At 40.9% G+C, this 24,619-nt stretch overlaps 2 protein-coding genes across 3 annotated transcripts in view; both read left to right on the top strand.

Annotated features, from left to right (window-relative positions):
* The window catches only part of LOC145468403 (uncharacterized), a 64,012-nt gene extending 44,623 nt beyond the window's left edge, over positions 1 to 19,389 (top strand). Inside the window, exons 4-6 of one of the 2 annotated variants that reach the window (XM_081452101.1) lie at positions 17,997 to 18,099; positions 18,343 to 18,565; positions 18,742 to 19,389. In XM_081452101.1, the coding sequence (XP_081308227.1) occupies positions 17,997 to 18,099; positions 18,343 to 18,346 (107 nt within the window). In that variant the 3' untranslated portion in view covers positions 18,347 to 18,565; positions 18,742 to 19,389. The remainder of the gene's footprint in view (positions 1 to 17,996; positions 18,100 to 18,342; positions 18,566 to 18,741) is intronic. The other variant, XM_081452102.1, reaches the window with a different exon arrangement.
* A 65-nt stretch (positions 19,390 to 19,454) lies between these two features.
* The window catches only part of LOC145468404 (uncharacterized), a 37,814-nt gene continuing 32,649 nt past the window's right edge, over positions 19,455 to 24,619 (top strand). Inside the window, exon 1 of the mRNA XM_081452104.1 lies at positions 19,455 to 19,931. The gene's annotated coding sequence lies outside the window, so the exon portion shown is untranslated. The remainder of the gene's footprint in view (positions 19,932 to 24,619) is intronic.

Below are 24,619 nucleotides of genomic sequence, written 5' to 3'. Positions count from 1 at the left end.
TCCATTTAACTGAAAACCAAAGTCTTCTTGAATTAGTTTAGAGTCCCTTCAGCTGGGAAATATCGGCCAAGTTCCTTTAAAACGGCCCAAAGTTGATCAAAATCACGCTGCACGTAGGACGGTCTTGCCCACTTTCTAGTCATAGTTACTAGGGGAGTAAATACGTCGGCGAGATTCCTCCTAAATAAGCGTTAAAAGATATTTCCTCTGGTCAGTTCACTGAAAACCAGAGTCTTCTGGCATTAGTGTAGAGTCTCTAGGGCTGGGAAATATCGCCCAAGCTCCTTGAAATCAGCTCAAAGCTGGTAAAAATCACGCTGCACGTAGGCCGGTCTCCACCACTTTCTAGCCATAGTCACTAACGGAGTTAATATGTCGGCCAGATTGCTGCTAAGAAAGTGTTCAAAAATATTTCCTCTGTCCATTTAACTGAAAACCAAACTGTTCTCGAATTAGTTTAGAGTCCGTTAGGCTAAAAAATATTGAGCAAGTTGCTGGAAATGGGCCTAAAGCTGGTCAAAGTCACGCTGAACGTAGGCTAGTCATGGCCACTTTCTAGTCACTTTCTAAAGGAGTTAATATGTCGGCCAGGTTGCTCCTAAGTAAGGGTTCAAAAATTTTTCGTCTCTCCATTTCACTGAAAACCAAAGTGTTCTCGAATAAGTCTAGAGTCCGTTGCGCTGGAAAATATCGCCCAAGTCCCTGGAAATCGGCTTAAAACTGGTCGAAATCACGTCACGCATAGGCCAGTCATGGCCACTTTCTAGTCATAGTCACTAAGGGAGTTAATGTGTCGGCCAGATTGCTCCTAAGTAAGCGTTCAAAAATTTTTTCTCGCTCCATTTCGCTGAAAACGAAAGTCTTCTTGAATTAGTTTAGAGTCCTTTCGGCATGGAAATATTGCCAAAGTTCCTTCAAATCGGCCTAAAGTTAATTAAAATCACGGTGCACGTAGGCAGGTCTCGGCCACTTTCTAGTCATAGTTACTAGGGGAGTTAATAAGTCTTCCAGATTGCTCTTAAGTGAGCGTTCAAAAATTTTTCCTCTATCCATTTCACAGAAAACCAAAGTCTTCTCGAATTAGTTTAGGCTTCCTAAGGCTAGGACATATCACCAAACTTCCTGAAAGTAATGCCAAAACTGTCAAAATCACTCTGCGCATAGGCCGGTCGGGGCCACTTTCTAGTCATAGCCACTAACGGAGTTAATATGTCGGCCAGATTGCTCCTAAGTAAGCGTTCAAAAATATTTCCTCTGTCCATTTCACTGAAAACCAAAGTCTTCTCGAATTAGTTTAGAGTTCCTAGGGCTGGGAAATATCGCCCAAGGTCCTGAAAATTCGTGCATAGCTGGTCAAAATCAACCTCCGCGAAGCCCGGTCGCGTCCACTTTCTAGTCATAGTCACTAAGGGAGTTAATGTGTTGGCCAGATTGGTCCTAATTATGCGTTTAAAAATATTTCCTCTGTACATTTCACTGAAATCCAAAGTCTTCTCAAATTAGTTTAGAGTCCCTTAAGCTGGGAAATATCGCCCAACTTCTGGGAAATCGGCTCAAAGCTACTTAAAATTAGTCTCTGCGTTGACCGGTGGTGGCTACTTTCTAGTCATAGTAATTAGGAGAGTTAATATTTCGGCCAAATTGCTCCTAAGTAAACGTTCAAAAATTTTTCCTCTGTCCATTTCGCAGAGAACCATAGTCTTCTCGAATTAGTTTAGAATTCCCCAGCGCTGGGAAATATCACCCAAGTTCCTGGAAATAATGCCAAAGCTGTCAAAATAACGCTGCACGCAGGCCGGTCGCGGCCACCTTCTAGTCATAGCCACTAAGGGAGTTAATATGTCGGCCAGATTGCTCCTAAGTAAACCTTCCAAAATATTTCCTCAGTCCATTTCACTGAAATCCAAAGTCTTCTCGAATTAGTTTAGAGTCCTTAGGGCTTTTCAATATCACCCAAGAGTCTGGAAATCGGCCCAAAGTTGGTCAAAATCACCCTGCGCGTAGGGCGGTCTCGGCCATTTACTAGTCATAGTTACTAAGGGAGTTAATATGTCGGCCAGAATACTCCTAAGTAAGCGTTCAAACATATTTCCTCTGTCCTTTTCACTGAAAATTAACGTGTTCTCAAATTAGTGTAGTGTCTTTGGGGCTGAGAAATATCGCCCATGTTGCTGGAATTCGGCCCAAAGCTGCTCAAAGCAGTCTGCGCGTAGACCGGTCTCGGCCACTTTCTAGTCATAGTCACTAAGGGAGTTAATATGTAGACCAGATTGCTCCTAAGTAAGCGTTTAAAATTTTTTCCTCTCTTTATTTTACTGAAAACCAAAGCGTTCTGGAATTAGTTTAGAGTCCCTAGGGCTGAGAAATATCGCCTAAGTTCCTGGAAATTGGCCCAAAGCTGGTCAAAATCACGCTGCGCGTTGGGCGGTCTCGGCCACTTTCTATTGATAGTCACTAAGGGAGTTAATATGTCGCTCAGATTGGGCATAAGTAAGCGTTCAAAAAATTTTCCTCTGTCCATTTCACTGAAAACCAAAGTCTTCTCGAATTAGTTTAGAGTCCCTATCACTGTTAAATATCACCCAAGTTGCTGAAAATCGGGCTAAAGCTGGTCGAAGTCACGCTCCGCGCAGGCTGGTCTCGGCCACTTTCTAGTCATAGTCGCTAAGGGAGTTGATATGTCGGCTAGATTGCTCCTAAGTAAGCGTTCAAAAATTTTTCTTCTGTTCACTTCACTTAAAACCAAAGTCTTCCCGAATTAGTTTAGAGTCCCTAGGGCTGGGAAATATCGCCCAAGTTCCTGGAAATCGCCTCAAAGCTGGTCAAAATCACGCTGCGCGCAGTCTTGTCTCGGCCACTTTCTAGTCATAGTCACTAAGGGAGTTTAAATGTCGGCCAGATTGCTCCTAAGTAACTGTTCAAAAAATTTTCCTCTGTCCACTTCACTGAAAACGAAAGTCTTCTTGAATTAGTTTAGAGTCCTTTCAGGTGGGGAATATTTCTCAAGTTGTTGCAAATCGGCCTAAAGTTGATGAAAATTACCCGGCACGTAGGCTGGTCTCGGCTACTTTCTAGTCATAGTCACTACGGTAGTTAATATGTCGGCCAGAATACTCCTAAGTAAGCGTTGAAAAATATTACCTCTGTCCATTTCACACAAATCCAAAGTCTTCTCGAATTAGCTTAGAGTCCTTAAGGCTGTTAAATATCTTCCAACTTGGTGGAAATCGGCCCAAATCTGGTCAAAATCACGCTGCGCGTTGGCCGGTCTCGGCCACTTTCTAGCCATATTCACTGACGGAGTTAATATGTCGGCCAGATTGCTCCTAAGTAAGCGTTCAAAAATTTTTCCTCTGTTCGTTTCACTGAAAACCATAGCCTTCTCAAATTCGTTTAGATTCCCTTAGGCTGAGAAATATCGCCGAAATTTTTGGAACTCAGCCCAAAGTTGGTCAACATCACGCTGCGCGTAGGCCAGTCTTAGACACTTTTTAGTCATAGTCACTAAGGGAGTTAATATTTCAAAAATATTTCCTCTGTCCTTTTCACTGAAAACCAAAGTCTTTTCGAATTAGAGTAGAGTCCTTGGGGCTGGGAAATATCGCCCATGTTGCTGGAATTCGGCCCAAAGCTGGTCAAAGGAGTCTGCGCTTAGACGGGTGTTGGCCACTTTCTTCTCATAGTCACTAAGGGAGTTAATAATTCGGCGAGATTGCTCCTAAGTGAGCGTTCAAAAACTTTTCCTCTGTCCATTTCACTGAAAACCAACGTCTTCTGGAATTAGTTTACAGTCCGTTAAGCTGGGATATATCGCCCAAGTTCCGGCAAGTCGGCTCAAAGCTGCTCAAAATTATTCTTTGCGTTGACCGGTCGTGGCCACTTTCTAGTCATAGTCACTAGCGGAGTTAATATTTCGGGCAGATTGCCCCTAAGTAAGCGTTCAAAAATTTTTCCTCTCTCCATTTCACTGAAAACGAAAGTCTTTTCGAATTAGTCTAGAGTCACTAGGGCTGGGAAATATCACCCAAGTTGCTGGAAATAGGCCCAAAGCTGGTCAAAATCATGCTCTGCGTAGGCCGGTGACGGCCACGTTCTAGTCATAGTCGGTAAGGGGGTTAATATGTCTGCCACATTGCTCCTAAGGAAAGTAGGCCGGTCGTGGCCACTTTCCAGGCATAGTCACGAAGGGAGTTAACCCTTTGAATAGCAAACTTTCGCCAAAAATTACCGTTTTTAAGCATTAAGTCAGGTTTTTTAGCTGCCATGACGCTAAATAAGCCTAAGTTTTGCTAGAAAAGCTTTTTTTTAAACCAAAAGGAGAGATTTTTTGAGGATTAGGTACAAACTTGTGCAAAACTTCAATTCCGGGCATGCGCATAAGCCAAAATTTGGACTTTTTTTTGCCATTAACCGTTCTCAATTTTGTTTGTTGGCCCTTTCCGTTCTGTTTTTCTCGGCCCCTTTACACTGGCTACCTTTTTCATTGTATGTTCTTTCTGGCTGCCGTTAAAAGTTGGATGTTAATTACGGGCAAAGCCTAGAAATGGACCTTGATCAATCATAGGCGTTGTGGACCATTGTACCACCGTTTTTGCACCAAAACTGATAACGTTGTTTTTCGATTTGCGATGTCGGAATGTCGTCGATATCTAAACCTGACCATTGTGTGGAAAGGACTAGCCTAGGGCTACTATCTGCTTATCAAGAATATCTGATGACATTTAAATTGATGACGTCACAAAGTGTGGTACAAAGAGCACAACCATTAATTACTATTCAAAAGGTTAATATGTCGTCCAGATTGCTTCTAAGCAAGCGTTTAAAAATATTTGCTCTGTCCATTTTGCTCAAAAAACAAAGTCTTCTCGAATTAGTTGAGAGTCCTTAGGGCTGTTAAATATCGCCCAAGTTTCTGGAGATCGGCCCAAAGTTGGTAAAAATCACGCCACTTTCTAGTCATAGTTACTAGGAGAGTTAAAATGTGGGCTAGATTCCTCCTAAGTAAGCGTTCAAAAGTATTTCCTCTGCCCATTTCACTTAAAACCAAAGTCTTCTCGCATTAATTTAAAGTCTCTAGGGCTGGGAAATATCGCCCAAGTTGCTGGAAATCGGCCCACAGTTGGTCAAAATCACGCTGCACCTAGGCCGCTCTCGGCCACTTTCTAGTCATAGTCACTAAAGGAGTTAATATGTCGGCCATATTGCTCCTAAGTAATCATTAACAAACTTTTCCTGCGTCCATTTCAATAAAAGCCAAAGTCATTTCGAATTAGTTTATATTACCTAGGGCTAAGAAATATCGTTCAAATTCCTCAAAACTAGTCCAAAGCTGGTCAAAATCACGCTGTGCATAGGGCGGTCTCGGCCACTTTCTAGTCATAGCCCCTAACGCAGTTAATATGTCGGCCAGATTGCTTCTAAGTAACCGTTCAAAAATATTTCGTCTGTCCACGTAACCGAAAACCAAATTCTTCTCGAATTAGTTTGGAGTCCGTAGGGCTGGGAAATATCGCCCAAGTTCCTGGAAATCAGCTCAAAGTTCATCAAAATCACGATGCACATAGGCCAGTCATGGCCGCTTTCTAGTCATAGTCACTAAGGGAGTTAATATGTCGGCCAGATTGCTCCTAAGTAACCGTTCAAAAATATTTGCTCTGTCCATTTCACATAAAACCAAAGTCTTCTCGAATTAGTTTGGAGTCCTTAGGGCTGGGAAATATGACCCAAGTTCCTGGAAATCAGCCCAAAGACGGCCAAAATCAGGCTCCGGGTAGGCCGGTCTCCCCCACTTTCTAGTCATAATCACTAAACGAGTTAATATGTCGGCCAGATATCTCCTAACTAAGCGTAACAAAATGTTTCCTCTCTCCATTTAACTGAAAACCAAGGTCTTCTTGAATTAGTTTAGAGTCCCTTCAGCTGGGAAATATCGGCCAAGTTCCTTTAAAACGGCCCAAAGTTGATCAAAATCACGCTGCACGTAGGACGGTCTTGCCCACTTTCTAGTCATAGTTACTAGGGGAGTTAATACGTCGGCCAGATTGCTCCTAAGTAAGTGTTAAAAGATATTTCCTCTCGGCATTTCACTGAAAACCAGAGTCTTCTGGCATTAGTGTAGAGTGTCTAGGGCTAGGAAATATCGCCCAAGCTCCTTGAAATCAGCTCAAAGCTGGTAAAAATCACGCTGCACGTAGGCCGTTCTCCGCCACTTTCTAGCCATAGTGATTAACGGAGTTAATATGTCGGCCAGATTGCTGCTAAGTAAGCGTTCAAAAATATTTCCTCTGTCCATTTCACTGAAAACCAAAGTCTTCTCGAATTAGTTTAAAGTTCTTGGGGCTGGGAAATATCGCCAAACGTCCTGAAAATTCGTGCTTAGCTGGTCAAAATCAACCTGCGCGTAGTCCGGTCGCGGCCACTTTCTAGTCATAGTCACTAAGGGAGTTAATGTGTTGGCCAGATTACTCCTAATTATGTGTTTAAAAATATTTCCTTTGTCCATTTCACTGAAATCCAAAGTCTTCTCAAATTAGTTTAGAGTCCCTTAAGCTGGGAAATATCGCCCAACTTCTGGGAAATGGGCTCAAAGCTGCTTAAGATTAGTCTCTGCGTTGACCGGTGGTGGCCACTTTCTAGTCATAGTAACTAGGAGAGTTAATATTTCGGCCAAATTGCTCCGAAGTAAACATTCAAAAATTTTTCCTCTGTCCATTTCACAGAGAACCATAGTCTTCTCGAATTAGTTTAGAATTCCCAGCGCTGGGAAATATCACCCAAGTTCCTGGAAATAATGCCAAAGCTGTCAAAATAACGCTGCACGCAGGCCGGTCGCGGCGACTTTCTAGTCATAGCCACTAAGGGAGTTAATATGTCGGCCAGATTGCTCCTAAGTAAGCCTTCCAAAATATTTCCTCTGTCTATTTCACTGAAATCCAAAGTCTTCTCGAGTTAGTTTAGAGTCCTTAGGGCTTTTCAATATCACCCAAGAGTCTGGAAATGGGCCCAAAGTTGGTCAAAATCACCCTGCGCGTAGGGCGGTCTCGGCCATTTTCTAGTCATAGTCACTAAGGGAGTTAATATGTCGGCCAGAATACTCTTAAGTAAGCGTTCAAAAATATTTCCTCTGTCCTTTTCACTGAAAACCAAAGTCTTCTCGAATTAGTGTAGAGTCTTTGGGGCTGGGAAATATCGCCCAAGTTGCTGGAAATCGGCCCAAAGTTGGTCAAAATGGCTCTGCGCGTAGGGCGGTCTCGGCCAGTTTCTAGTCATAGTCACTAAGGGAGTTAATATGTCGCCCAGATTGGGCATAAGTAAGCGTTCAAAAAATTTTCCTCTGTCCATTTCACTGAAAACCAAAGTCTTCTACAATTAGTTTAGAGTCTCTATCACTCTTAAATATCGCCCAAGTTGCTGAAAATCCGCCTAAACCTGTCAAAATCACGCTGCGCGCAGGCTGGTCTCGGCCACTTTCTAGTCATAGTCGCTAACGGAGTTGATATGTCGGGTAGATTGCTCCTGAGTAAGCGTTCAAAAATTTTTCTTCTCTTCACTTCACTTAAAACCAAAGTCTCCCCGAATTAGTTTAGAGTCCCTAGGGCTGGGAAATATCGCCCAAGTTGCTAGAAATCGGCTCAAAGCTGGTCAAAATCACGCTGCGCGCAGGCTGGTCTCGGGCACTTTCTAGTGATAGTCACTAAGGGAGTTAAAGTGTCGGCCAGATTTCTCCGAAAAAAGCGTTCAAAAAATTTTCCTCTGTCCACTTCACTGAAAACGAAAGTCTTCTTGAATTAGTTTAGAGTCCTTTCAGGTGGGGAATATTTCTCAAGTTGTTGCAAATCGGCCTAAAGTTGATGAAAATTACGCGGCACGTAGGCTGGTCTCGGCTACTTTCTAGTCATAGTCACTACGGTAGTTAATAAGTCGTCCAGAATACTCCTAAGTAAGCGTTCAAAAATATTTCCTCTGTCCTTTCCACTGAAAACCAAAGTCTTCTCGAATTAGAGTAGAGTCCTTGGGGCTGGGAAATATCGCCCATGTTGCTGGAATTCGGCCCAAAGCTGCTCAAAGGAGTCTGCGCGTAGACCGGTCTCGGCCACTTTCTACTCATAGTCACTAAGGGAGTTAATATGTCGGCCAGATTGCTCCTAAGGAACCGTTCAAAAATATTTGCTCTGTCCATTTCACCTAAAACCAAAGTCTTCTCGAATTAGTTTAGAGTCCTTAGGGCTGGGAAATATAGCCCAAGTTCCTGGAAATCAGCCCAAAGACGGTCAAAATCAGGCTCCGGGTAGGCCGGTCTCCCCCACTTTCTAGTCATAGTCACTAAACGAGTTAATATGTCGGCCAGATTGCTCCTAACTAAGCGTAAAAAAATGTTTCCTCTCTCCGTTTAACTGAAAACCAAAGCCTTCTTGAATTAGTTTAGAGTCCCTTCAGCTGGGAAATATCGGCCAAGTTCCTTTAAAACGGCCCAAAGTTGATCAAAATCACGCTGCACGTAGGACGGTCTTGCCCACTTTCTAGTCATAGTTACTAGGGGAGTTAATACGTCGGCCAGATTGCTCCTAAGTAAGGGTTAAAAGATATTTCCTCTGGCCATTTCACTGAAAACCAGAGTCTTCTGGCATTAGTGTAGAGTCTCTAAGGCTGGGAAATATCGCCCAAGCTCCTTGAAATCAGCTCAAAGCTGGTAAAAATCACGCTGCACGTAGGCCGGTCTCCGCCACTTTCTAGCCATAGTCACTAACGGAGTTAACATGTCGGTCAGATTGCTGCTAAGGAAGCGTTCAAAAATTTTTCCTGTGTTCGTTTCACTGGAAACCATAGCCTTCTCGGATTAGTTTAGAGTCTCCTGGGGTGAGAAATATCGCCCAAGCTCCTCAAAATCAGTCCAAAGGTGGTCAAAATCACGCTGCGCGTAGCGCGGTCACGGCCACTTTCTAGTCATAGTCTCTAATGGAGTTAATACTTCGGCCAGATTGCTCCTAAGTAAGCGTTTAAAAATATTTCCTCTGTCCATTTAACTGAAAACCAAACTGTTCTCAAATTATTATAGAGTCCGTTAGGCTAAAACATATTGCCCAAATTGCTGGAAATCGGCCTAAAGCTGGTCAAAGTCACGCTGCACGTAGGCCAGTCATGGCCACTTTCTAGTCATAGTCACTAAAAAAGTTAATAGATCGGCCAGATTGCTTCTAAGTAAGCGTTCAAAAATTTTTCGTCTCTCCATTTCACTGAAAACCAAAGTGTTCTCGAATAAGTCTAGAGTCCGTAGGGCTGGAAAATATCGCGCAAATCCCTGGAAATTGGCTTAAAACTGGTCGAAATCACGCCACGCATAGGCCAGTCATGGCCACTTTCTAGTCATAGTCGCTAAGGGAGTTGATATGTCGGCTATATTGCTCCTAAGTAAGCGTTCAAAAATATTTCTTCTCTTCACTTCACTTAAAACCAAAGTCTTCCCGAATTAGTTTAGAGTCCCTAGGGCTGGGAAATATCGTCCAAGTTGCTGGGAATCGGCTCAAAACTGGTCAAAATCACGCTGCGCGTTATTCGGTCTCGGCCACCTGCCAGTCATAGTCACTAAGGGAGTTAATATGTCGGCCAGATTGCTCCTAAGTAAGTGTTCAAACATATTTTCCTCTGTCCATTTCACTTAAAACTAAAGTCTTCTTGAATTAGTTTAGAGTCCTTTTGGGTGGGAAATATTGCCCAAGTTCCTCCAAATCGGCCTAAAGTTAATCAAAATCACGCTGCACGAAGGCAGGTCTTGGCCACTTTCTAGTCATAGTTACTAGGGGAGTTAATAAGTCTGCCAGATTGCTCTTAAGTGAGCGTTCAAAAATTTTTCCTCCGTCCATTTCACAGAAAACCAAAGTCTTCTCGAATTAGTTTAGGCTTCCTAAGGCTGGGAAATATCACCAAACTTCCTGAAAATAATGCCAAAACTGTCAAAATCACCCTGCGCATAGGCCGGTCGGGACCACTTTCTAGTCATAGCCACTAACGGAGTTAATATGTCGGCCAGATTGCTCCTAAGTAAGCGTTCAAAAATATTTCCTCTGTCCATTTCACTGAAAACCAAAGTCTTCTCGAATTAGTTTAAAGTTCCTGGGGCTGGGAAATATCGCCCAAGATCCTGAAAATTCGTGCATAGCTGGTCAAAATCAACCTGCGCGTAGCCCGGTCGCGGCCACTTTCTAGTCATAGTCACTAAGGGAAATAATGTGTTGGCCAGATTGCTCCTAATTATGCGTTTAAAAATATTTCCTCTGTACATTTCACTGAAATCCAAAGTCTTCTCAAATTAGTTTAGAGTCCCTTAAGCTGGGAAATATCGCCCAAGTTCTGGGAAATGGGCTTAAAGCTGCTCAAAATTAGTCTCTGTGTTGACCGGTGGTGGCCACTTTCTCGTCATAGTCACTAGCTGAGTTAATATCTCGGGCAGATTACCCCTAAGTAAGCGTTCAAATATTTTTCCTCTCTCCATTTCGCTGAAAACAGAAGTCTTTTCGAATTAGTTTTGAGTCCCTAGGGCTGGGAAATATCACCCAAGTGGGTAGAAATAGGCCCAAAGCTGGTCAAAATGATGCTCTGCGTAGGCCGGTCTCCGCCACCTTCTAGTCATAGTCGTTAAGGGGGTTAATATGTCTGCCACATTGCTCCTAAGTAAGCGTTCAAAAATTTTTCCTGTGTCCATTTCACTGAAAACCAAAGTCTTCTAGAATTAGTTTAGAGTCCTTTCAGCTGGGAAATATTGCCCAAGTTTTTGGAAATCAGCCCAAAGTTGATCAAAATCACGCTGCACGTAGGCCGGTCTCGGCCACTTTCTAGTCACAATCACTAGGGGAGTTAATATGTCGGCCAGATTGCTCCTAAGGAAGCGTTCAAAAATTTTTCGTCTCTCCATTTCAATGAAAACCAAAGTGTTCTCGAATAAGTCTAGAGTCCGTAGGGCTGGAAAATATCACGCAAGTCCCTGGAAATCGGCTTAAAACTGGTCGAAATCACGCCACGCATAGGCCAGTCATGGCCACTTTCTAGTCATAGTCACTAAGGGAGCTAATATATCGGGCAGATTCCTTCTAGGTAAGCGTTTAAAAATATTTCCTCTGTCCATTTCACTGAAAACCAACGTCCTCTCGAATTAGTTTAGAGTCCGTTAAGCTGGGAAACATCGCCCAAGTTCTGGGAAATCGGCTCAAAGGTGCTCAAAATCACTCTGTGCGTTGAGCGGTCGTGGCCACTTTCCAGTCATAGTCAATAAGGGAGTTAATATGTCTGCCAGATATTTCCCAAGTAAGCGTTGAAAAATTATTCCTCTGTCCAATTCACTGAAAAGAAAAGTCTTCTCGAATTAGTTTAGGGTCCCTTAAGCTGGGAAACATCGCTCAAGTTCTGGGATATCGGCTCAAAGGTGCTCAAAATCACTCTGTGCGTTGAGCGGTCGTGGCCACTTTCTAGTCATAGTCACTAGGGGAGTTAATATGTAGGCCAGATTGCTCTTAAGTAAGCGTTCAAATATTTTTTCCTCTGTCCATTTCACTCAAAAGCAAAGTCCTCTCGAATTAGTTTAGAGTCACAAGGGCTAAGAAATATCGCCCAAGTTGCTGGAAATCGGCCCAAAGTTGGTCAAAATGACGCTGCGCGTAGGGCGGTCTCGGCCTTTTTGTAATCATAGTTACTAAGGGAGTTAATATGTCGGCCAGATTTCTCCTAACTAAGCGTTTAAAACTTTTTCCTCTGTTCGTTTCACTAACAACCAAAGCCTTCTCGAATTAATTTAGAGTCCCTAGGGCTGAAAAATATCGGGTAAGTTCCTGGAAATCGGCCCAAAGCTGGTCAAAATTACGCTGCGCGTAGGCTGATCTCGGACAGTTTCTAGTCATAGTCACCTAGGGAGTTAATATGTCGGCCAGATTGCTCCTAAGTAAGCGTTCAAAAATATTTCCTCTGTCCATTTCACACAAATCCAAAGTCTTTTCGAATTAGCTTAGAGTCCTTAGGGCTGTTAAATATCGTCCAAGTTGCTGGAAATCGGCCCAAATCTGGTCAAAATCACGCTGTGCGTTGGCCGGTCTCGGCCACTTTCTAGTCATATTCACTGACGGAGTTAATATGTCGGCCAGATTGCTCCTAAGTAAGCGTTCAAAAAGCCTTCTCAAATTAGTTTAGATTCCCTTAGGCTGAGAAATATCGCCGAAGTTTTTGGAAATCGGCTCAAAGTTGGTCAACATCACGCTGCGCGTAGGCCAGTCTTAGACACTCTCTAGTCTCTCAGTCTAACTAAGGGAGTTAATATTTTTGCCAGATTGCTCCTAAGTAAGCGTTCAAAATTATTTTCTCTGTCCATTTCACTGGAAACCAAAGTCTTTTCGAATTAGTTTAGATTCCCTAGGGCTAAGAAATATCGCCCAAGTTCCTGGAAATCGGTCCAAAGCCGGTCAAAACCACGCTGCGCGCAGGCCGCTGTACGCCACTTTCTACTCATAGTCACTAAGGGAGTTAATATGTCGGCCAGAATACTCTTAAGTAAGCGTTCAAAAATATTGCCTGTGTCCTTTTCACTGAAAACCAAAGTCTTTTCGAATTAGAGTAGAGTCCTTGGGACTGGGAAATATCGCCCATGTTGCTGGAATTCGGCCCAAAGCTGGTAAAAGCAGTCTGCGCGTAGACGGGTCTCGGCCACTTTCTAGTCATAGTCACTAAGGGAGTTAATATGTCGGCCAGATTGCTCCTAAGGAACCGTTCAAAAATATTTGCTCTGTCCATTTCACATAAAACCAAAGTCTTTTCGAATTAGTTTAGAGTCCTTAGGGCTGGGAAATATAGCCCAAGTTCCTGGAAATCAGCCCAAAGACGGTCAAAATCAGGCTCCGGGTAGGCCGGTCTCCCCCACTTTCTAGTCATAGTCACTAAACGAGTTAATATGTCGGCCAGATTGCTCCTAACTAAGCGTAACAAAATGTTTCCTCTCTCCGTTTAACTGAAAACCAAAGTCTTCTTGAATTAGTTTAAAGTCCCTTCAGCTGGGAAATATCGGCCAAGTTCCTTTAAAACGGCCCAAAGTTGATCAAAATCACCCTGCACGTAAGACGGTCTTGCCCACTTTCTAGTCATAGTTACTAGGGGAGTTAATACGTCGGCCAGATTGCTCTTAAGTAAGCGTTAAAAGATATTTCCTCTGGCCATTTCACTGAAAACCAGAGTCTTCTGGCATTAGTGTAGAGTCTCTAGGGCTGGGAAATATCGCCCAAACTCCTCGAAATCAGCTCAAAGCTGGTAAAAATCACGCTGCACGTAGGCCGGTCTCCGCCACTTTCTAGCCATAGTCACTAACGGAGTTAATATGTCGGCCAGATTGCTGCTAAGGAAGCGTTCAAAAGCTTTTCCTGTGTTCGTTTCTCTGGAAACCATAGCCTTCTCGGATTAGTTTAGAGTCTCCTGGGCTGAGAAATATCGCCCAAGCTCCTCAAAATCAGTCCAAGGCTGGTCAAAATCACGCTGCGCGTAGCGCGGTCTCGGCCACTTTCTAGTCATAGTCTCTAATGGAGTTAATATTTCGGCCAGATTGCTCCTAAGTAAGCGTTAAAAAATATTTCCTCTGTCCATTTAACTGAAAACCAAACTGTTCTGGAATTAGTTTAGAGTCCGGTAGGCTAAAAAATATTACCCAAGTTGCTGGAAATCGGCCTAAAGCTGGTCAAAGTCACGCTGCGCGTAGGCCAGTCATGGCCACTTTCTAGTCATAGTCACTAAAGGAGTTAATATATCGGCCAGATTGCTCCTAAGGAAGCGTTCAAAAATTTTTCGTCTCTCTATTTCACTGAAAACCAAAGTGTTCTCGAATAAGTCTAGAGTCCGTAGGGCTGGAAAATATCGCGCAAATCCCTGGAAATCGGCTTAAAACTGGTCGAAATCGCGCCACGCATAGGCCAGTCATGGCCACTTTCATGTCATAGTCACTAAGGGAGTTAATATGTCGGCCAGATTCCTTCTAGTTAAGCGTTTAAAAATATTTCCTCTCTCCATTTCACTGAAAACGAAGGTCTTATGGAATTACTTTAGAGTCCCTAGGGTTGTTAAATATTGCCCAAGTTGGTGGAAATTTGCCGAAAGTTGGTCAAAATCACGCTCCGCGTTATTCAGTCTCGGCCTCCAACCAGTCATAGTCACTAAGGGAGTTAATATGTCGGCCAGATTGCTCCTAAGTAAGTGTTCAAAAATTTTTTCTCTCTCCACTTCGCTGAAAACCAAAGTCTTCTTGAATTAGTTTAGAGTCCTTTCGGCTGGGAAATATTGCCTAAGTTCCTCCAAATCGGCCTAAAGTTAATCAAAAGCACGCTGCACGTAGGCAGGTCTCGGCCACTTTCTAGTTATAGTTACTAGGGGAGTTAATAAGTCTGCCAGATTGCTCTTAAGTGAGCGTTCAAAAATTTTTCCTCTGTCTGTTTTACAGAAAACCAAAGTCTTCTCGAACTAGTGTAGGCTTCCTAAGGCTGGAAAATATCACCAAACTTCCTTAAAATAATGCCAAAACTGTCAAAATCACCCTGCGCGGAGGCCGGTCGGGGCCACTTTCTAGTCATAGCCACTAACGGAGTTAATATCTCGGCCAGATTGCTCCTAAGTAACCGTTCAAAAATATTTCCTCTGTCCATTTCACTGAAAACCAAAGTCTTGTCGAATTAGTTTAGAGTTCCTAGGGCTGGGAAAGATCGCCAGAGTTCCTGAAAATTCGTGGATAGCTGGTCAAAATCAACCTGCGCGTAGCCCGGTCGCGGCCATTTTCTGGTCATAGTCACTAAGGAAGTTAATGTGTTCGCCAGATTGCTCCTAATTATGCAAGTCTGCCAGATTGCTCTTAAGTGAGCGTTCAAAAACTTTTCCCCTGTCCATTTCACTGAAAACCAACGTCTTCTGGAATTAGTTTACAGTCCGTTAAGCTGGGAAACATCGCCCAAGTTCCGGCAAATCGGCTCAAAGCTGCTCAAAATTATTCTGTGCGTTGACCGGTCGTGGCCACTTTCTAGTCATAGTCACTAGCGGAGTTAATATTTCGGGCAGATTGCCCCTAAGTAAGCGTTCAAAAATTTTTCCTCTTTCCATTTCACTGAAAACCAAAGTCTTTTCGAATTAGTTTAGAGTCCCTAGGGCTGGGAAATATCACCCAAGTTGCTGGAAATAGGCCCAAAGCTGGTCAAAGTCATGCTCTACGTAGGGCGGTGTCGGCCACTTTCTAGTCATAGTCGCTAAGGGAGTTAATATGTCTAAAGGAGTATATATTTCGGCCAGATTGGTCCTGTGCGTTGACCGGTCGTGGCCACTTTCTAGTCATAGTCACTAGCGGAGTTAATATTTCGGGCAGATTGCCCCTAAGTAAGCGTTCAAAAATTTTTCCTCTGTCCATTTTACTTAAAGCGAAAGTGTTCTCGAATTAGTTTGGAGTCCCTAGGTCTGGGATATATCACCCAAGTTCGTGGGAATAGGCCTAAAGCTGGTCAAAGTCACGCTGCGCGTAGGCCGCTCTTGGACACTTTCTAGTCATAGTCACTAAGGGAGTTAACATGTCGGCGAGATTGCTCCTAAGTAAGCGTTTAAAAATATTTCCTCTGTCCATTTCACTGCAATCCAAAGTCTTCTCGAATTAGTTGAGACTACTTAGGGCTCTTGAATATTACCCAAGAATAAGTAAGAATTTAAAAATGTTTCCTCTGTCCGTTTCACTGAAAACAAAAGTTTTCTTGAATTAGTTTAGAGTCCCTTCATGTGGGAAATATCGCTCAAGTTCTTGCAAATTTGTGTAAAGTTGATCAAAATTACGGTTCACGTAGGCTGGTCTCGGCCACTTTCTAATCATAGTCATTAAGGGAGTTAATATGTCGGCCAGATTGCTGGTAAGGAAGCGTTCAAAAATTTCTCCTCTGTCCATTTCACTGAAAACCAAAGTCTTCTCGAATTAGTTTAGGGTCACCCAAGTTGCTGGAAATCGGCCCAAAGCTGGTCAATATGACGGTGCGCGTAGGGTGGTGTCGGCCACTTTCTAGTCATAGTTACTAAGGGAGTTAATATGTCGGTCAGATTGCTCCTAAGTAAGCGTTCAAAACTTTTTCCTCTGTTCGTTTCACTGAAAACCAAAGTCTTGTGGAATTAGTTTAGAGTCCCTAGGGCTGAGAGATATCGCCTAAGTTCCTGGAAATTGGCCCAAAGCTGGTCAAAATTACGCTGGGCGTAGGCCGGTCTCGCCCACTTTCTAGTCATAGTCACTAAGGGAGTTAATATGTCGGCCAGATTGCTGTTAAGGAAGCGTTGAAAAATTTTTTCTGTGTGCGTATCACTGGAAACCATAGCCTTCTCGGATTAGTTTAGAGTCTCCTGGGCTGAGAAATATCGCCCAAGTTTTTGGAAATCGGCCCAAAGTTGGTCAAAATGACGCTGCGCGTAGGGCGGTCTTCGACACTTTCTAGTCATAGTCACTAAGGGAGTTAATATGTCGGCGAGATTGCTCCTAAGTAAGCGTTCAAAAATATTTTCTCTGTCCATTTTACTGAAATCCAAAGTCTTCTCGAATTAGTTTAGAGTACTTAGAGCTCTTGAATATCACCCAAGAGTCTGGAAATCGGGCCAAAGTTGGTCAAAATCACGCTGCGCGTTGGGGGGTCTCGGCCACTTTCTATTCATAGTTACTAAGGGAGTTAATATTTTGGCCAGATTGCTGCTAAGTGAGTGTTCAAAATTATTTCCTCTGTTCATTTTACTTAAAACCAAAGTCTTCTGGAATTGGTTTAGAGTCCCTAGGGCTGGGAAATATCGCCCAAGTTCCCGGAAATCGGTCTAAAGCTGGTCAAAATCACGGTGCGCGCAAGACGGCTTGGCCACTTTCGAGTTCATAGTCATTAAGGGAGTTAATATGTCGGCGAGATTGGTCCTAAGTAAGCGTTGAAAAATTTTTCCTGTCTCCATTTCACTAAAAACCAAAGTCTTCCCTAGGGCTGGGAAATATTGCGCAAGTTGCTGGAAATCGGACAAAGCTTGTCAAAATCAGTCTGCGCGTAGGCCGGTCTCGGCCACTTTCTTGTCATGGTCACTAAGGGAGTTAATATGTCGGGCAGATTGCGCGTAAGTAAGGGTTAGAAAATTTTTCCTCTGTCCATTTCATTGAAAACCAAAGTCTTTTCGAATTAGTTTAGAGTCCTTAGGGCTGAGAAATATCACCCAAGTTTCTGGAAATCGTTTTAAGGCTGGTCAAAATCACGCTGTGCGTGGGGCGGTCTTGGCCACTTTCTAGTCATAGTCCTTAACAGAGTTAATATGTCGCCCAGATTGCTCCTAAGGGAGCGTTCAAAAATTTTTCCGCTGTGCATTTCACTGAAAACCAAAGTCTTCTCGAATTAGTTTAGAGTATGTAGGGCTAGGATTTGTAAATACAAACTGAACCAGTTTTTAGTTAACCATTTGTAATTTTAGGTAGCAGTAGATTTTTAATCCTAGTTCTAGTTTTAAACCTTAGTTTTAGTATCACTTTTTAAGCTTTTATTATTTTTGTATTTTAGACATTTAATAATATTCTGGAGTTTTAGTTTTTAGAGGACCATCCTGAAAGCCACCTGTAGGTGATTGGAGGCCTCCTCTTAAAATATTAGTTAATTGTTATTATTATTATTATTGTTATTATTATTATTATTATATTATATTATTATATTATTATTGTATAATAATATACAATTATATTATTGTATTATATTATATTATATATATTATTATTATTATATTATTATTGTTATTATTATTGTTATGTTATTATTATTATTATTATTGTTATTGTTAGTCTTATGATGGAAATAATAATAATAATAATAATAATTAAATTTTTTAATAATAAATTTATTGTAACAAGAAATTGTTCCAGTTACCTGCAGAGAAAATTTTAATGGAACTTTTATTCCATATTTTGCGCAACATTTTCCCAACAATATCTGATTGTTATTTCCTTTTAGTGAGCAACTTGTTATCAAAGCCAGTTTCATGGATGTTAACGTGGGAAGAATGGGGAGCGTTTGGATTCTACCCAAGCCAAGTACTGATTGGACTATTAACAAGGTACTGTGATATTATCTCCGGTAAAACTTTCTTTTTAGTGACGTGTAATTTAGAAAATATAGACACTGGTATCTGTAGCAGGGGCAGCAGAGACAGCCTATCAGGCTATCATTTTTACGAAGCATATCAAGTTGATGTCTCAGTACAAATGAATAATATATTAACACTGAATTGACTTTTACGCCCTGCTAGATATCCGAAACGCCGTTTAACTATAAAATATTTGTTTTGTTTGTGAATCAGATAGTGGTTGCGAATGGGGAGGAAACAGTAACTGCAAACTACAATCAAGTGATCCCGCATGGAATCTCAGCTCGAAGACCAAACGTAAGTACTGATGCAACTGATGCAACTGATGCAATCTTGCTACAAGAAGAAACTAAACAAATTCTAATGGTCATGTGTCTACTTTAAAACTCGTACTTCATAAGTTTCAACTGTCGCCCACAAGCTTGTTTGGTACCAAGTGAGTTTACTTGACGAATCCAGCCAATATGAAGCATCTGCTTTCCACCTAGCCGTGTGAATTAAAATGAAAAAAAAACCACATCTTTATAATGCTTAAAATGATTAAATTTCGCAACAATGCAAAGAGCTATTAATTACCAGTTAAGTGAGATTATTTTCATTTTTGGTTTGCAGCTTTTTCACGGAATGGGGCATAACGGTCAGTGGAATGGAAATGAAGAGAAGTGTACATGAATTGCCATGAAAGGGAAGAGTGAAAAAATAAAGAGTTTATGAAATTGAAAATTGAATCACTTTCTTTAACTTTTAAATTCAAGTCTCAAATTTCTCGAATGCCTACTCTAGCGACATAACGACATAATGAAATAACGGCCCAATCGCTTATGTCGCATGTGAAAATCGACATAAAAATATGAGGAAAAGATCAGTTTTTTCCTTATGCCGTTATTTTCATGCTGGTATGTTGCTATTATGTCATTATGTCTGGATCAGTAACACTGTAAACATAACGACATCATTATCATTATCATTATCATTATCATTATCATTATCAGTATTATTATCATTATCATTATCATTATCATAATCGTATCTATAACAGAATTCTTGACCGTGATTGGTTATCGATCCGCGCACCTGTTTGTCACGTAATCGGCGCGCGATCACCTGGGTGTCCAATTACAGGTATCTAATTTAAATTTTTTGTAATTTGACACCTGTAACTGGATGTCCACGTGATTCGCAAGTCAATTATGCGCACTTAATGATTTCTTTGCAATGTTTCGTACAGTTTTCAAAACTTATGAAAAGCGCTACATACGTTTTCGCTCAAAAGAAGTTCTCAAAAGACATTTTTTAATTCCGAAATTTGTTATAGATACGATTAATTTGTAATTGGACCTCGTGTTGTACAATTCAGGGAGCGCGCAGCAATGATTACATAAGGCTGGTTTTCACTAGCGCCTAAGAATAAGTATAAGGTGACACACGCAACTAGTAATATAACGTGTGAAGATTGGACTAGTCCGTTATCGGACTTATCGGTCGGCCCGGGTCGGTCGGCTATCGGTCGCTTGTCGGCCTTCACGCGCCGGGAATAATTTTCTCTCTCAGCGGTCTTTCTCGACACACAAGGTTTGCACGTCATGTGTGGGCACACAAATTGTTCAAAGATGGCGCAGACGTTTTCGAGCAGAGGAGCAGACATGAATGCGAAGGGTAAAAAGACAAAAAGAACGCGGCTGGTCCATCAAAGTCTACCGATTTTTCACATATTTGGAAGAGGAGAAGTCTCACGGCAGATGTTATTGACCTATCTTTGGAAAACATGGAGAAAGGAAAGCCAAGAGCTAAACGGCTAAGAGGTAGTAGTAGTAGTAGTAGTAAACCTATTTTAAGCTCAGATTAAAGAGTAGCACGTATTCGCTAGTATCTCCGAGAAATTAGATAAAATAATAGAAACATAGTACAAATATATAATCCACTATATAATATATAAGCAGGCAAAGATAAAAATTGAGACTACTAATGAATTAATTAACAAAGTCAATACAATTTGCCAAATCGACATATTTTCTAAAGTAGGTTATGCTAGCGATAGTTCTTAGGTCATCATTTAACATGTTCCACAATAATAACTTAAATGTTTTTTGATATGCCATTTATGTGCTTAGTACAAAGTTGTACTCTGCTGTATACCATGTATTGGAATCTGAACAATTCAAGTTTTGGTTAAGTTTAATGAGGTAGGGGTGTAATATCAACCCTCCAAGTTAACTTTTTTCCTTAGTGGCCATTTGGCCACTGACTGTTCAGGTTTGGTCACCAGTGAAAAATTTTAGTCGCCAAAATATATGCATAAATTAATAATTAATTAATAATAAATAATAATCTTATTATTATCTAACTGTATTATTAATAACATTTTCCTTGAACCACCAAGTAAATTGAAGTCCCATTCAGTGAAAGAACTACCTAATGTTGATTCAAATATGCTTTTATTGGAATGACTGATTATCAAATGGGAATGAAAATTAAGAAAAAAGGTCGCTTCACAAAACACAGAAATATTTGTGTATATCATTTATAATTCACACAACAGGAGCAGTGCAAACGACACAGATTATACCAAGTTAAAATAAGATAGCCTCATTCGCAGCTGAATGACGGAAAGTTTTCCAATGTTTATCAAGGCGACATCAAATTCTTGCTGAGACCATAAAGTGAACACTATTTTTACTTTATCGCTTATGATCTTTTTTAAATGTTCAACCTCGTTTTCTGCTTGAATAAGCAAACGATATAAAACTTCATCTGAAAATTAAAGACTGTATTGAAATGGACAGAAAAGTTCACGCTCAAATTGTTTGTCGTTTTGAATTTGATATGCGAACCGCGGAACGCGAATACTCAACAGGAAAATGCTTTCACAAGTTTTAGGGCAATCACTAAGATGGATATTTTGTATTGATGAAATCTTTGACAATTTAAAATAAACCCAGGTTTGTTCACACAAGTGAAATTTATGTACAACTGCAAGCCGCTTTTCATCACAGTTTTTTTTTATTTATAGAATCCCCCATGCTTGTGTTATCAAGTTTGCTGTAAAGTCAAATATTTTCATGTCCACTGAAACAAAATACGTTTCTCAAATACATCTGGATGTTTCTCAGATATATTGTGGATCCTGTCACCATCGAGCTTTCCAAGCTTTTGCAATTCCTCTTCTTTTCGATGGCAAATGACCGGATTGCGTGTGTTGTCTCATGCTTCCAGGTAAAATTGTCACGTGCCAAAGTTCAGTCAAGTGGAATGAATTTTGTCACGTCCCAAGCTCAACTGAATGCATTTCCTTGATCTTTGTCTACCGTGTAACATTTCATTTTATTCAGTCTCCATTTCTGTTGGTTAAAATCCCACAACAAGTAGCTTTGCAAAGTGAATTCTTAATGCTTAGAATGTTTTTCTTTTTGCTCCGGATGATAGTTCGCTCAAGCTCCTGACGCATAGGTCACGTTAATTTTAGTTGCCGAGCTGGCAACTTGCGTTGACTAAAATGGTCGCAACTTGGAGGGTTGAATATGACACTTGTTTTTTTTTCAGGGGTGCAAATTTTTTTTAAAGAAATGCCTATTAATTTTCATTATACTTAATTCAAAATTTATCAATAAAACAGAAACTTGGTAGAAAAAGAGACCAACAATGCACAGTGCAGATCAAGTTTGTGGACCTTTTACAATAACAGAGTGGGGTTTTAATTTTTGTATGCAACATTTGTCAGTTGTTGATAAACTGGTCGGTCTCAAGAGGTTTTTTTGTGTTTAATGGTTTTGCTGTTGTGAAGAGGTGGCCACTGTAGTGAGATTAAAATGACAGTGAATGTATGGATTGTCTGCTGGGCCCGAAAAAAGGGGCCATTGAGGTTCAACTGTACTTCAAATTTGTTTGAATGGAAGTACCTCAGCCTTTTTACAGACAATTTTAGAGACAGTTATCTGCAGTTTTATTGTTTCAATCCTCATTTGTATTCATTTGACCCATTCTTTTGACTTTTTCATGAAAAACATATACCTCCAATAATGGTTGTTGTTGTCCATGCAAATGTTACGCCCTCAGTGTGCAAAGAGCATTGGCTAGGGACAAATTACAAATTACGAATTAGGTTATTTACAATTAAAATAATAAGAGTGATATGTGAAAATATGGGTAATCCTAGAAAGGTATGCAAAAGGGGTAGATTTTCTGTCAAAATGGTATACAAAAGAGTAAGGGGTAGGACCTCGGGACAGAGCCTTGCTGTCTAATACTTTCTAGAGTGTCAGTCTCATCTGGGATTGCTAGGAAATAAGTTAATTTACCCCCAGTCTTCATGCCTTGTCCAGGTTGCTGGTGAGTGTAATTTGGTTGTTATACAAATGTATGACCAGTTTGTTTTGTTCCTTTGATGGTGTCAGTCATTTCTTTACTGTTCTGTCTGAGCCTGGAGGCTTTCCATAAACCCTCCGCTTCTTCCTATCTTTGTAGCAAAGACGCCTGAAGAAATTGTTTGCTGTATTTTGCTAGAGGGGAGTGGCAGTGGATAATCTTAAGCATACTAAGCTGAGATTGTTTTGCCAGCTAACTACATCAATTCTCAATTGTATGTGCTAAAGATTGTCCATTGTCTTTCCTGGAGATTTTTGCTGCTTCAGCCAAAACAGCTACAATACTACCATTAATAGTGGAGCTTCAATGACCTTAAAGGCTGCCAAGTGTAGCCTTATACTCATATAGGAAAGAAAAGGAAACCCATGAATTGATTTTCTCGTAGTTATCATGGCTAGCAGTATTGGTTGTGGACATGGATGTGTACGCACAATGGTGGTGGCATTGGACCACAGGGTCATGTCAGGTTAACTTTTTGTAAAGAGGGCCAGGTCATTCAGAAGCCAGTTAACTTTAACCCGGGATTAAATGTTAACCAAAGTATAAATTTTTCTTATATACAGTGGGCCATGTTCAATATATCAATATTCTGACATGGCTCTGAGGCTTTTGGGTCAAAATTGTAAATTGTAAATTTTCTCTCTCAATTCCGAAAAGAGACTTTGATACAAAGGAAACAACACCAAATATAAAAGTTTGTCCTGAAATCGTCGGAGCCATGTTAGAATATTGATATATTGAACGTGGCCTATTGTTTTTTTATTGCTTTTGTTTTGTGTATTTTGAGATTAATTACACTCAAAACAGAAGGCCAAACAATATACATGGACATAAAAAACCTCACTGCAAAGTTACAAAACTCAAATCAAAATTCTCGCTAATCCTGGATTAGCTTAATCGGGCTTTGAACAACCCGGCCCAGGAGCTCTGCTTTTAGGCTTGGCTAAATCTATATATGTTAACTTATTTGACCAGAAGTTACATGTATGGTTTACAAAATACCATGTTTCCTTTTTCCTTCATTTAATTTCTTTTTATACCTTGTAGTGTTGTGAAAACTGCAGACTGAGAAATATGCTGTGCAGAGTGTCTGAGGTAAGAAAGTGATGTTGTAAATAACCTGTAAAGGAAACTGTCATTTTATAGAGCAAGTATGCTTTTCAATATGTATATATGTGACGTCTCGTGTGAATATGTACACTGACAGATATCCGTTCAACGGTCAAAATAAAGGGCTAACAAACAGCTAATGAATGGATGAGAAACGGATGTTTCAGCGACTTAAAATGAACAGCCATGGAAAAATTTGGATCGGATGTTGTAAACATTCAATCAGCATGGGAAAGATTGTGAACGGGTAATGCTAGCCATTCTAACAGCACAGAAAAAATTCTGAACATATAATGCCAGCTGTTCAACTGGTTAATGAAGAATTTTGAATGGATGATACCAGCCGTTTGAACAGCTAACAAAAAATTTGGAACGGATAATGCTAGCTGTTAGAACGGCTTACAAAAAATTTCGAATGGATGATGCCAGCCGTTTGAACTGCTAATGAAAAGTTTCAGACGGATGATGCCAGCTGTTCAAAGGGCTGACAAAAAAATTTGAATGGATGACACAAGGTGTTGGAGCTGCTAAAGAAATACTTTCCAACGGATGATGCCAGCCCGTTCAAACTGCTACAGAAAAATTTGAAACGGATGATGCCAGGCACTCGAATTGCCGAAGAAAAGGGTTCATATTGAATGACTCGTTATAAACAACTCAGCAGCTAAATGCAGGAGATCTTGTTGTTTTGATCCAGGAAGTGTTTTTGCTCCCCTCTTCTAAGTCTGTAGCTGTAATTCTTATCAGACACTCCTTCATTCTTCTTTTGAAACTTGACAAAACTTTAAAATGGACACCAAAAGCTTTTAACAGAATAAGAACCACAATAATTGTTTTCCATGATGGACCTGATCTCTTTGCAAACCTGCTGAAATTTGCATACCACTTGTGCATGACCTGTAATGCAACTTTTGTTATAGAGATCTGGCACTTTGACAGAACTCAATAGAAAGCAACAATAATATTACTATATGTTAAAACCGGAGCAAGAATCAGTCATGACAGCTCTTTTAGTTGG

Source organism: Orbicella franksi, chromosome 14 (assembly GCF_964199315.1).
Source record: "Orbicella franksi chromosome 14, jaOrbFran1.1, whole genome shotgun sequence".
Taxonomy (NCBI): Eukaryota; Metazoa; Cnidaria; class Anthozoa; order Scleractinia; family Merulinidae; genus Orbicella; species Orbicella franksi.
The sequence above is the reverse complement of the archived record's forward strand: the minus strand, read 5'-3'. Positions and strand labels throughout refer to the sequence as shown.